The sequence below is a fragment of the Pagrus major genome, chromosome 23, assembly GCF_040436345.1.
Source record: "Pagrus major chromosome 23, Pma_NU_1.0".
NCBI lineage: Eukaryota > Metazoa > Chordata > Actinopteri > Spariformes > Sparidae > Pagrus > Pagrus major.
In genome coordinates, this window is record NC_133237.1 from 22,823,000 (window position 1) to 22,837,381 (window position 14,382).

Here is a 14,382-nt window from a genome sequence, read left to right on the forward strand (position 1 = left end):
AGCAGGAAAAGGCCACTGCTTAAGGGGGTTTCACCTATCAGCAAATTTGGCTGTTATGTGCAGCAGGAAGAAAACTTTAGACCGCAAATTCATGTTTGAGAATTTTGTGGAAGCCGTGATAGACATCCGAAATAGGAAACACTAAACTGCAGCATAACTAATAATCTAACACTGATTTAAAGCAGCAACAAGGGAACTTTCATGTTGTGTTGATTCTGGTGGCGTCTGTGGACAAAATTGGTACGAGCACCACCGTCTCATGTTATAAAGATCTTGATCTGGCTAGCGTGTGCATTTGTTTTGTAAGTGCGTGAGAGAAAGAAGCAACATATTTTTAATATTATTTTAACACTGCTGTTTGCAGGATGCATGGTGATGAGGCAGTGTATCTTTTTGTGGCTATGTAAGATCAATAACTGCAATATGATGATTATAAAACACAGTAAGCTTTGTTCTAGTGCCGTACCACCAGACTGCAGGGCAGCTTCTTTCCTCAGACTGTGAGACTCCTCAATGCATCCTTGGCACTCCACATTAAAAAAAATAGTTTTAATTGTATGACTTATCAGACCTAGATAGGTCAAAATGCAACCAAGTGACAGGTATTTGTGGGTAACTATAGGTCTTGGGGAGTACGACTGCATATGTGAGAAAAGTAGTTTGAAGCCCTTTGTGGCTCCAGAGGAAGCTGCATGTAATCTAAGAAATTGTCGTCAGTGATCTCACTCAGTAGTTAAGTTGCATTGTGGTTAATTTTGGCACCAGGCTTTGAAAAGGAAGAACAATACATTGAATAAAACAATGTTTTAAATTTGTTTGATATTTGTTCTTAAACTGTTCACAATGAGTCATACAGTGTTATAGGATTTCAACACTAGACCAGTGGAAGGGTTTTCAAAACTTACAAAGTATAAATACAAAGTTTTTAAAAAAAATAAGGTCCCATGGGGCAAACCGGAAGGGGCGTGACCTCGGCTCTCGAAAAGGTGCGCGGTCCCTTTAAGAGATACACAACAGTCATTTACTTCCTGTATTTTAGCACTACCACCTTCATAAGGCGAATGGTTTAATATAGGTTATATAAATATATATATATGAATGTAACGGTGTTTGTGACATTATAAGAAAGACAGTAACTGTGTCGTACATATGTTTAAATTATAAATTGTGGGGTTTTTTTCGTTTTTAAAAGTGTCTCGCGGTAACGTTATGGCAGGGAGTAAACGAAAGATGCAAGCACTGACACCAGCAGGGACACCTGAAAAAGCAGTTAATAAACAGACAGATGTGGACGGAAAGGCTTCACCTGCCAAGCTGAAGAAACCCATTCATCAGAGGGAAAACGACCAAAGTGCCGAGACGGAGAAAAGCCATTATTTCACCAAGAAAGATCCGCAGCACAGACTGGGAGAGGATTTTTTCAACCAACCGTGCATCAGTTTGGCTAAAGCACTCCTCGGGAAGGTAATGATGATATCTTACCTGGATGATTTCCTTATCTGAGAGTCTTCCCACATGTGGTTACTCTTTATTTCAATCCTTCATTGTAACTGATTACACTCAGCTACAACCTCACTTCAACCTACATGGTTTTACAAAAGCCCAAACCACTGTAAAATGCATCTAGACCACTCATTTTAAATGTAAGGCTGCAACTATTATTATATTATTGTCATGATTAAGCAATAAATTGTGTGGTACGTACAGTATCAGCAGATAATGAAATATGACCACAAGCTCCCAGAGCCCCAGATCATCTTCAAATGTCTGGGCATGTGTCAATAACCAAAAGATTTATGTTTATTCATTTATGACAAGATTGAACTAGGGAATTTTTGTCATTATGCCTTAAAGATTGTTACAGTTCTTGACAATTACTTTTCTGTTGATTAGTTACTCAACTAATTGACTTATAATAAAACAGCATCTGTCTTATTCCTTGTCTCTGCAGGTGATGATCCGCAGGTGTGCAGATGGTACTGAGCTGCAAGGGAGAATAGTGGAAACTGAAGCCTACCTTGGGGGGGAAGACAAAGCCTCACACTCAGCAGGAGGCAAACGCACTGAGAGGAACACAGCCATGTTCATGAAGCCTGGCACAATCTACGTGTATCCGATCTATGGCATCTACCTCTGTATGAATGTGTCTAGTAAAGGTAAAAGCATTAACCCAGCCCCCATGCAAACAGAAAATGTGTGACGGAGCCCTTTTCCTCGAAGTGTTATCATTATTAATATTACATTAAATCTACACAGTGGTGTTTTCTATTGTCAGCAGGTAAAGGGCAAAAGGAAGTAGACAGAGTGGAGCCTTGCTGACTGATGCATATTGTGTGCTTTCTTCACAGGGGAGGGTGCTGCTGTGCTGCTGCGTTCCCTTGAGCCCCTGCAGGGTCAGCCTGTCATGAGGCAGCTGAGGGTAGCTAGACGCAAAGAGGGAGCCCGTCAACTGAAGGACAAAGAGCTTTGCAACGGGCCTTCAAAGCTATGCCAGGCTCTAGATATACCTCGTTGTTTCGATCGTCGAGACCTAGCCTCAGACCCTGAAGTGTGGCTGGAGAGAGACACAAATCCAGCAGAACCCCATGATATAGTGTCAGCACCACGCATTGGAATTGAGTCCCATGGGGAATGGGCCAAGAAGCCGTGGCGGTTTTATCTTCGTGGACACCCCTGTGTTAGCGTAGTGAATAAAGAGGCAGAAAGACTGTCTCCGTCTGGAAATGTAATGTGCAATTTAGGTCCCTCAGATGTGCAGCCTGACACAGGACAGCACAATGTCAAAAGGACTTAACAGGACTATTCCTGAAACTACTTTGCCATCTGTTCCCTTTGTGGACTTCATCATTTAGGCAGTTTAAAAACTTCAGACTTTATTTTTTCCTTGCTGGGACGCACTACTTCTTAGGAATATGAACTTAATACTTTTTGAAATAATTCCATTATATTTTTATAATTTTGTTGTTCTTAGAAATTCAACATGGCAGAATAAACTCCATGACTAGTTGAAAATCTAAATTGTACTCTGCATAAATTATACAAAATGGTTCTTATGTTACAGTGCATTTATGATACTAATGCAAAGTTGTACTAGAAAAGATCAGAACTTCAGTCAGCTGTATAGAAATCAATAAGACTGAAGTTATTGGTGCCTATTAAAAAATATCAGATGGAAATGTACCTTTACTCACTCAAGTCTTTTTTGTTTAGGTTCTGCCATCTGTCTTTTTTAATAAACATTAAAACTTGAGAAATTCACTTCTTAGTGACTCAGTGATTTTACAGATGGTTGGAACACTCTGCTTCCCTCAAAGCAAAAACAGCCTGTCTGATGTTTAGAGTCTTCCCTTTCTTGCCGTCTCTCTCCCCACCTCTGGGATTCCTGACGAGAGGTAGCTGGAGGTCTGGAATGATCATTACTCAGTGTGCCCTTTGGTGGTGAGCACAGTTGATCTAATACATCTGGGATAGAGGAAGATGAAGTTAAGCCCCCAAACACCAATCTTCCCAATATCCAGAGTAAACACTCAAGGTGTGACTGGTATGTACAAAATAATTTAATATTGTAAACAAACATTGGCTCATAAAGGGAAAAAAAACACTTTCTACATTTGTAAATCTGCACACGTTAATGCAATCATTGTGTCAGTTCATCCTAAAATGCCGTCGTTGAGCAATAGCACTTAGCTGTGAGCACAGCAGGCTATTAACTGCTCTCAATCTGACATGTTTTCCAGTTGGTGAGAGCTGATACCGTCTCTGTGCCACTACTCCATGGGTGACTGGAAGATTGAAATAATGGGATCCTCATGGTTGGTCACCACAAGGACACTGCGGAACTTGTCAAACAGCGTCTTGAGTTGCGAGCGCCTCATGTTCTCATTGTACATAATCTCTTCCAGGTGGTGATGTCCCCGGAAATAGTGAAGCAGCCTGGAAGCAGTCAACATAACACACAGAAAAATGGGTTGAGAGCCTGAATTTCACTGAATCACTAGCTGTGTAAATCAACCATGCCACAAGAGTCAACGCTCCAGAGAAAATTTTCAAATTAAATTTCCCAATATTTTATGCCTGCAATTAAAATAACTTTAGTTTACAAACCAATGCACAAATATCTTCCAATTTTCTAAGAGACTTGATTTATAACATCATGGGCCACTAAAACTTATTCCAGCTGTTAAGGCGCCTGCAGAAAGTAACAACATCAATTAAGGTTATTGCAAGTCATACTGTTCAAGATGGGTCTAATAAAATCTTGGTTGCAATTTGTGTCAGAGTGTAGGATATCAATTTGAGGCATGTCAGATTGTGCAATGATTGCGTGGTGAATTGTAATTCTATGATGTAAACAGGAAAAAGTATGTGAGAGTAGAGATGTCATAGATATGTGCATAGCATCTGCCACACTCTTATGTTTTGAAAATAAAGCAAAATAATGAACTATAGTCATAGTTTTATGTCAGTCTCAACAACTTTGCCCTTTCAAAATTGGCTCTTCCAAAATGGCACACTGGCGAGAGTATTGTGCATCATTTCATGTCGTATTATGACCGATTAGTTTGTAGTCATGTGTTTTGTGACACAGGCTGTCTTTGGTCACCAAATTTGCCATCTGTGGACACAGTATAATCTAAAGATTTTACAATTTTTCACTCTTAATTCTCAATTTTCATCTCTGAACACTCTAAATTACATGGTGTAAAGGGACCTTTAATCTGTCTAAAAGCAGACAGTAGAGAAATAAAGGCATGAAATGAGAAATGTTTAATGCACTAAGAAATATACCCTTGGCTTCTGTTATAGGCAAGTTTAATTACCTGGCAAACATCCGCAGATCTTCTGGATTCTGTGCAGCTGGGATGTTCAGAATAACCTGCCTCTCGTGCTCTGACAGGCTAGCGAGTAGCGTCTCTGTCATCCTCTTGTTGAGCGGAGAGTCTCCACCAGGCAGTAACTCTGCACTGGAGTTGTCCATACTGGGACTGGTGAGGGTCATGTCATCACTGCTAGCTACACACAGGAAGCAGACAGATTATCAAAGATGATCTATTACCCTGTAATACCTCTAGGTGTTGAGCAGAGCTGAGCGCTGAGTGAGGACATACTTGGGGAACCAAAGCTGAGAGCGCTAGGGGTGCTGAGACTGCGGCCTCCCACTCGGGCAGCCAGTGGAGGGTCTTCATCCCTCAACCCGGGCTCGTCCTCGCTGGGCGGTACCAACAGGCAGACATAAGTGTGCAGCTGGATCAGCAGGCGGCGCTGTAGCATCCACACCACCATCTGGATCAGCTGGGCCTGGTCATTAGCAGAGCAGCATACAGCAAAGCACAGGGTTTAAAAAATGAAGCTGAACACACTCATGACCTTAACCAGGTCAAATAAGTTTAAAATCAGCTGTGAGTAGCATTCAAGCTCAAAATAGAACCAAAAGAACGAGCCACGGCTCTGATCTTGTTCTCATAAAAAATGGAGGCTGCAGACGCTGAAGCTGATGTCCCTCCAATATTTATAATTCATCACCAACGCTCAAGCATCTCTGCCAAAACAAGACGGGTCAAAGGAGAACACAGGATGGTTCTGACCTTACAATACAGCATCTTAATTTACAGTAATAGGGAAACTGTAATGCCACAGTCAGGTACTTATTAAAGACATGCTTTTCATAATTACTCTCGTTTCCAAGTAATCTTTTTAGAAGAAAACTAATTTGTTAAATGTTATTTATTACAGGCATTTACAATATTACTATAAAAAAGATTTTAAGACGGACTAGCTTAAGGTACATATATGGTTAGTGTGTTCATGTGGTTTGCATGTGGCTTTGCTGTGTATTTTTAACTGTACAATAGTCCTACCTCCTGTGCAGGAGCTTCCAGTGGGTTTCTGAACTCGGCCAGAGAGACAGGCAGTGAAAACTTGGCTAACATGGATGGCAGATCATGACCGGGAAACTGCTGGGCAAACTGCTCAGCCAAAGGTGAGTATCTATCCAAGAACAGATGGGATACATATTTGAGTTTTCCATTTACACAGCTTTTTAGAAAGAAAGGAAAAGGCTATGAAAAGTGCTGCCAATTCTTTCATAACTAACTTTAGGGTTGTTTAAAAAATGCAGGCTTTAGAAATCTTAATTTAATAACAGTAAAGCAGTGTTTTCAAGTCCTGTATATGTGAGTCAATGGCTGCTCTGCTTAGCAATATTATGGTTCATTAGCTTTACAGTATTCAGTGCAGCCGAATGGTTTACATCACAACACTCACAGGCAGATGTTGGCATGAGGAGACAGCATGTAGACGTTGTTCTCACACAGTGGGTAGATGATGATGGCTTTGCCCCAATAAACCAAGTGAGCAGCAATTTGAAAGATCTGAGAGGGAAAACGATTTGCAAATAATATAAATTATCTAAACGACAAAATGCTTTGCAACTGAAAACCAACTGCAAAAGAAATATACAAGAACATTGTGTACTACTCAGACTTGTGTAGTCTCATATTGGCCTTGAAATGTACATATATTGTCCACTAGATGGCAGTAAGACACCATCAACACAATACTTGTCTGTCAAAGTAATTTTCTTTTGTGAACTGTATTTAAAAAGGGTTGCTGAATGAGCTTAATAACTGTATGCACTTATACATTATTTTCTATAATAATGAAAAAGAGTTACAAATATTTAAGATAAAAGCCTTTTGAATTCAGAGAATGGCATCTGATGTTGTGATGCAGGCAGTGTGACTGTTCTGCACCTGAAGTAAGGCCAGGTCAGCATCCTGTGCGAGCTGCTGCAGGTTTTTCACAGCTGAGCAGGTTTTGATGAGACGCACCATCGCAGGCGAGCAGTCCAGAGGGAGCTGACTCAGCAGTGCCTTCTCACTTTCCAGCAGCAGCAGGGCATGGTAGGGTCTGGAGGATCAAACGACATATGATATGGTCTCTAAATCAACAGAACTCATCTTTAGAGGTAAACACTGCCTTGTGTATCCATGTAACTATGTGTATCCGAGAGCACAAACAAACCCCTCTGAAAAATCAAAAATCAAATCAACCTTTGACACAGCTGTTACAATTTCATTGCTTAAATGGGCTTGAACTAATTTCATTGCATATTTTGTTCAGCCTCAAAAGTAAAAAAAAAGGAGAGGTACACGTTGATCACAACTCTGGTGTAATTATGCTGAAGTAACAATAGGTGGCAGTATGATCCATAGAAAACCTTTTATGGTTTCTTTACATGTTTTAAATATTGAGTCAGTACCAAAACTCACAAAATACACAGGCCTTAATCAGCTGTTAAAGACAGTTAAACTGATGGTGTTTAGACAGTCAGTTTTCAGGATCTAAGACTTTGTGTTAAGCAAGTCAAGCTGTTGAGTCTAATTTTGCTTCTATCCCAAAGATGTGTTGCATTTGTGGGCAGAAAAGGAGGAACATATATTAACAACTAATAGTAATTGTGATAAATTTCTAAAATAGTCTTCTTAAAATGTTACAATTTATATGTGATATCTGAATATCCTTTTAAAACACCTTATCTGTAATAACATGTGTGACAACACTCCCTACATGTGTTTATGCTTTGAGATGGTGCCAAGTAACTGTAACAGTCAACGACTGCTGGTTGGGATGTTGCCAGAAATGTACTTTATAATGTTTCCACCCACATAGAACAGTGTAGAAGCGGGTGTCTGCCCTTTGTGATAACTTGTAAACTCTCCTGGTAGACTGCTAGTGAAATAAAATGTTATATTTAAGTACAGGACATTAAAGGTAAAAAATAAATAAATAAATACTTTACAGAATAGTTTAAAACAAACCTTATAGCCTTTAGGCTGCGCTCTAATGCCTCAGGGGGGATATGGTTGCCACCAATTCTGTGGATCTTGTGTGGCAAACAGAAGCTCACCTCGAGCCAGTTGTTAATATGTAGTCGCACCACACCATTTGTACAAAGACTGCAAAAACATACATGATTAACTGTATGAACAGTATACATTCTGCCTGGTAAAAGAAAGGGATAAAGAAAACAATAATAACAGTTTGTAATGTGTTTAATCACACACCTGTCATAAGCCTCCTTCAAGTCTCTGGCCAGTTTACATTTGGGGAGAATTTGTCTAAATGGGGACTGAGGGCTTCCATCCGCTTAGATCAGGAAAAACAGAAAACATAGTAACAATATACTGTCAAATTTCAAGTATAAAACATCATCACAATCTTATGTGTACTGTCAAGCTACTAGTTTTAATAATAAATATGTGTTCTAGAGATCTGAGAGTGTCTTACTCTCAGTCATGGTAGTAATCTCTTCCTGGACAGCCAGCATCAGTTTGGCCTCTCTGGTCAGGTACTGGCAGCGTCGCTCCTCGTGCTGTAGGGCTATTGCGATGCGACGTGACAAGTTGTGCATGCAGCTGATGACAGATGGGTCAGCATTCGCCTGTAGAAAACAAAGACAAGGGAAAGACACTTAAAAAAAAGTGTCATTTTGACATAAAATTGCACAGCTATTACCTATTACACTGCATTTACAACATCAGTGCTTTCATTTGTAGCTCAGTTATCATTCCTGTCAAAGACTATCAGCCTGTTAAAAATATATGCCTTTATTATTTAAATGCACTCCTTATGTGAGTCAAAGATCTTACCACGTGACACACTTGAAAATGAGTTAAACATTAAAATATATGCATGTAACACATAATTAAAATTACACTAATGCTAAATATCTAACTACATATTTACTACAGAATGCTTATTTTCTAAATGGTTTTAAAATGTTTAGCTAAAGTTAATTGACAGATTTGGCAGTTTATTATTTTCACTTGTACTACTGCCACTTGTTGAATAGGTTTTGTCTCATCTCTGTAGTATTTCCAAACTTGAATGATGGTGTGGTGTTATACTGTGTGTTATATTCTGTTTTTCTCAGGTATGTTTATAAGAGTGGACAAATAACTATAAAATGATTGATCACTAGCTTGCATCACCTCTTGCTATTCAGCAGATCAGTTGCCATAATTTTCTTGCAAAGTCAAAGCCAATCTATACGAATGAACATGAAGAACAATGTAAGTAATTTACTGGTGTACAAATTTGAATGGGAATTTGATTTTAAAAAACCAGTGGTTAAATATCATGAAAAAAATGATAATATACACAAATAAACCACCATTCTGAATAGAAACTGAAATAATTCATAATAACTGTTATTTTTATGGCAACTTCCAGGGTACAGATACCACAGTTGCTGGGCAGATATCATTGGCAAAACATGACTTAGCACTTCTCACCCCATCTCAGCTGTACAGGGACTTACTGCACACAGTGACTCAGCATGGGCAGGAACAGACTGCGCCTTGTAGCATGACTAAGCATAATAAATTGACCTATCCTCACTCTGACTTCGTCACAGATAGTGTATACTGGAATATTATCACTCACACACAACCCCTCCCATTCACAGAACACACTGATTAACTGAACACAACAGTCCCACCCAAAGCCAGCCGACTTAATTCTGCCATCATTAAATAAAGATATCAGGTTAATTTCTAATATTATTATTACCATTTATATGCAAAAGGCAATCATTTCAATTACAATGTAGATTAAAAGATTTCCATACCCTTAGTGCAAACACCACATTAAACAAGATCATCGTAGGCATTTCTCTCTTGGGTGAAGGATCTGTCTTAGAAACCTGCACAGACAGAGGAACAATTTTAAAGTTTTTTTTAATTAGTTAAAACAGCTCACAAACATAGCACAATAAAAACAACTGAATTGAGACTGGGCGATATGCCCTTAACATAATATTGTGATATTTTGAGGGTATATTGCAAAAAACTATATATATCTCAAAATTTTGGAATCTCCTCAAAAGCATGTCATAAATGTTAGGACTGCACGAAAAAATCAATTATCACAATACTGTTGACCAAATACCTCGATATCAATATTGCAACAATACTGTACATATGACTTTTGGTAAATTGACAAAATATTAACACAATAAGAGTTTTGATAAATAATCACCAGTAATGTGGATATAATGACTAAATGAGCAAAGGCAAGTATTAGAACAAGTAGAACGTCTAGAAAGTTCACTAAAACAAATTATTTTACCTTAATGCAGTCTTTAAAAACAGGAAAAGGAAATATTTAATGCACAGTAGGGGTTGTTGTATTGCATTACAGTTTAATGTAAGTTGTTCCTGATATTTCAACAGAAACACTTATGTTTATTATTATTATAAACAGAATAGAACATTTTTGGATTACATTGTGGTTTACATGTTCTTATAATTGTCTCCACCCCCTGTGAAATATCTTCATCTTGGCTACAGGTTTGGTGACTCATCAGACAAAAAACTGTCAGTAGGGGGCACTGCTAAAGTTAAGACTAATCTGTCAAAGTTTACCTACATTTAGAGGGCTATTGTGAAATGAGAAATGGACTTAGACACTGGTGACATCATAATTCAAGATAGCACTGTTCACCTTTTAACTGGTATTTTTAATCACAGGTATCCCAGGGTCATATGGCTTTAAAATAGCATTGCAATATTTTTAGGCTGTATTTCCCAATGACATTTTTGATAAATGATCATCAATAATGTGGATATAATGACTAGGTGGGTAAAGGGCAAGTGTTAGAACAAGTAGAACAGTCTGGTAAGTTCATAAAACTACATGACTTTACTGTAATAAATCCTTTAAAGTAGGTAAAGACAACATTTGCGTTATGATATAACATGTTGCTCCTTACCTGAATGATGGGAGGATGCTGAAGGAGAGTAGGGTGACCCACAAATCGAACGTTGTCTATCTTCAGCTCAAACTTCTTTCCGCAGATGTCAGATTTGGTGGCCAGGATGGTGGCAAGGATGATGTCAGAGAACCTTTAAGAAGGAAGAGCAGACTCAATAAGAAAAGTGGGCAGGGTGGGATGAGAGGTTACAGCACAGACACAACTGGGACAAGTAAGAGAGTTCAAATTAGCTCTGTTTATATTTTTCACATTCCTGTCTTTAAGAGGGGTTGCGTTAATCAGATGCATCTGCCTGTAATGTAATTGAACAATGAGAGTGTAAATGAAAAAGCTTGTGTGGCTACTGGAGAGGAGAAAAGAGGAAGAGACCTCCTCGCAGAAACAGTGAAGTCGCTGTATGAATGAAAAATGTGAAAGACTCATGCTGGTTGGACTTAAGTAACTCATGCTGCAATCAAAGGGATAAAAATCAAGACGTTAACTTCCAGGAAAAATTAAACACACTATAGACTTACCCCATCAACACAATTTGAAAAAAAGAATGTTGAGTCGTTGCTTTATTGTAGTTTGCATTTGATTTGCATTTTTTTGTAAAGCTGTGTCTACATGCGAGGACTAATATAATCAATGTGAATTAAATATTTAATTATAGTTTTAAGATGTTGGATTTTTTTCAAAAATGGATACAGTAAAGAGGGGAGCAGAGCTGAAATCCCGCTTTCACCAAAGCACTGATTCACTGGATCTGCTACTAATTTACAAGGATTTTACTGAAATTAGGGTTGGGGATCCATATAGGACACAAAATAGGAAAGAAGGGTATAAAAAAAAGACAGGGGTGATCTAAGCGAAGGAAAGGTGGTTTAGAATGATTTGGTCTTACCCTGCTACCAACTGTTCGTCAGTTAGTGGAGATTGTTCTCTGAAATGGGAATTGGGCCATAAAAAAGAAGAAAAAAGCAAACAAAAAGGAAAATGCAACACACAGTTGGGCTGAATGCATAAAATGGACATCAAAACAACCCCAACAAACATGTGATACTGTGATGGGAAAATGCTGGTTTGATTTATACAAATTTCCAGTTTACCCTGATAAACCTTAATGTTATTGTGTTACATCATCCTGTTTTGATCTTTATGAGCAATTCCTGTTTGTAATCCTACAATTTTTCTATGATTGACAGCTTCTTGCTTCTTGGACTTTGAAAAAGTATCATTTGGTTTAACAATACATCGTGTGAACTTGTTTATTTAAAGCATGTAGAAACAATCCGTGCCCCGGTTTCTCACAACTAGAGGCAACAAAAAATAAAGTCACCTGAAGTGGAGATTGATAGACTTGTTTTTATTACCACTTCAGATAACGAAACAGCAGCTGGGATTTGGTCAAATTTGAAAGGACATTTAGACATATGGTGAGTGTTTTGTTTTGTCTTTTAATTTAATTTTGAGAACTTTATTACACCGCAACCACATTGGTTAAAATAAGCATTTAACACTCCTCAATTCCTCTTGGAAAAATACGGTATGGTCTTTGACAAAAAATAAAATAATATCCAACATAATAGGGAGGAAAAACCTAATGAAAGTAAGTGGCTCATGCAGATCTTCCCTATAAAGAATTTATAAACCCGGTAATATCAAATGAAGACCAAACAATACCTTGAATCTCCATCCTGATCCTCAAGACCATCCCCAGTTGTGTTCAGTGCATATGGACTTCGTTGTTTGGCTTGTGGATAGAAATAAGAGTAAGTTCCCATGATTATTGATGCCAGTTAAAACACACACACACACACACATTATTCAGCTCCATTAAAAGCCAAAAAACAACAATCTGAATTCTGAATGTGTCTGAGAAGTGTTATGTTATGCACTATAAGGCCAAAGTTTGTTGTTGATGACAGTCTTTTTCTCTGTTAGTGAGGGTCTACTTGTGGCCATTGAGGCTCAGTGTTTGACTCGTCATTTTAGACATATTTTTGCCATTTTAGGGATCTGTCAATTTGCCATACATCATATCGCCCTGATAGCTAACTTATATAAAGGATTCTCAAGTTGTGGAAAATATAAAAAGTATATGAAATTCCAACTACACCACAGTTACATCAGATTCATCATCTTACAGTGTGTCAATTTAAGCTCAATCAATCAAAACAAGTGCAAAAAAACAGAACTGGGCTCTTCAGAAAGAGGAACAACTGTCACAAGTGGGCCTTATAAACGAAACCTGTAGCTGAAGCATTAGCGAGGTAAAACCTATTGCTTGGCTAACGTCACTGTATTGGACTGCAATATATTGGGAGATGTTTGTTGCTTTGTATACATGTAATTAAGTGAAATTGAGACCTTGAAGGTATGGTTTCCCTTAATAAAGAGCAACTGACGTTAGCAGTAGCTGCTGGACTGTGACTCTCTGGTGAATGAATGCTAACATAATGCTACGCCTACCTGCAAGAGATGACGGACACTCTGCCACTTTCTGGAAAGGGTATCGAAACAGTAGTCTGTTCCCTCTGCTGCCAGAGCTGACCAGTATGACGCTAATAGGGCTCGTTTTATCGCCACTTTTGTACACGCTGTTTTGTGACTGACTGTACATGGGTTTTCGGTCATCTGGTAACCCGGCAAATGGGTTGAACATCATATTAGCATTCTAGCTAACTAGCTACACGTTAGCTGCGTCACAACAAAGTCGGTCGAGAGCTGCAGCTACGACCAAACAACGAGCATTAGCTTGTAGCTTGTTGTTGTTGATGTCTGCCATACACAATACACCGACCCCCGACAAATTACAGTCTAAATGGTTTTAATTCGGAGGCCTGACCAGTTCGTCCTCTCTACGTCCATGGACTGCTGCGATTGTTTTGTGTCACTTTGAAATGTGTTCGGCTGAAACAGAGACGACGGTGATGACCCTCCCCACCCCGCTTAAACAATAAACAGTGCTTTCCTCTGTACCAGAGATATTTAAATGAGCCATCTTTACATATTAATATGACAAAATATATATTATATTAATATAATGTTAATATCTAATTTTCTATGTCCGAATCTGACAACAAATTCCTAATTACTATTGTTATTTATAGTTTACCATAAGTGTATCTGGCCGTTTTACACTGAAAGTGTTCATCAATTCAAATATGCTCTTGAAGCTTAATTCTAAAAAGAGCCAGAGGATATTGAACCTCTCTGATAAATATTTTCCATGTTACATTACAACCGCTAGATGGCGCATTAGCCGTTGAAGCTTGGAGGCATTATTATTATTATTATTATTATTATTATTATTATTATTATTAAATCCCAGAAACAAATAAATATCGGGACTATCTACAGTGCTTCACAAAGCAAGGTTAACAAATTCACTCCATTCATTCTCGAAACTAACAATTTTATTTTAACCATGTCATTACCAGTAGCCACTGGGAACTCTTGTGTTCAGTCAGTGGATTGGGCTACTTAAAGCTGCACCACACAACCCATGTAACAAAAACATTAGGTCAATAACACAGGCTGCTGCAGAGTTAAAAGAAAAGAAAAACAAAATTGATTAAAATAAAATAAAATGATGAATACTGTATTGTGCATGTCCCTTCCAG

At 38.4% G+C, this 14,382-nt stretch overlaps 2 protein-coding genes across 3 annotated transcripts; one reads left to right on the top strand and one right to left on the bottom strand.

Moving 5' to 3' along the window:
* Positions 1-1,070: 1,070 nt before the first annotated feature.
* mpg (N-methylpurine DNA glycosylase) lies at positions 1,071-3,258 on the top strand. Its single transcript, XM_073494757.1, has 3 exons — positions 1,071-1,464; positions 1,952-2,156; positions 2,349-3,258. The coding sequence occupies exons 1-3, from the start codon at positions 1,210-1,212 to the stop codon at positions 2,792-2,794; spliced, it is 906 nt and encodes a 301-aa protein (XP_073350858.1). The 5' UTR covers positions 1,071-1,209; the 3' UTR covers positions 2,795-3,258.
* A 277-nt stretch (positions 3,259-3,535) lies between these two features.
* nprl3 (NPR3-like, GATOR1 complex subunit) lies at positions 3,536-13,632 on the bottom strand. 2 transcript variants are annotated; one of them, XM_073495101.1, is made up of 14 exons: positions 13,229-13,632; positions 12,440-12,509; positions 11,661-11,699; positions 10,775-10,907; positions 9,632-9,706; positions 8,290-8,443; positions 8,067-8,148; positions 7,821-7,958; positions 6,753-6,909; positions 6,265-6,371; positions 5,859-5,988; positions 5,109-5,298; positions 4,821-5,013; positions 3,536-3,933 (listed from the first exon to the last, which is right to left on the bottom strand). In XM_073495101.1, the coding sequence occupies exons 1-14, from the start codon at positions 13,422-13,424 to the stop codon at positions 3,768-3,770; spliced, it is 1,830 nt and encodes a 609-aa protein (XP_073351202.1). In that variant the 5' UTR covers positions 13,425-13,632; the 3' UTR covers positions 3,536-3,767. The 2 variants fall into 2 exon arrangements, with proteins under 2 accessions (XP_073351202.1, XP_073351203.1); XM_073495102.1 differs by lacking the exon at positions 11,661-11,699.
* Between the last annotated feature and the right edge of the window lie 750 nt (positions 13,633-14,382).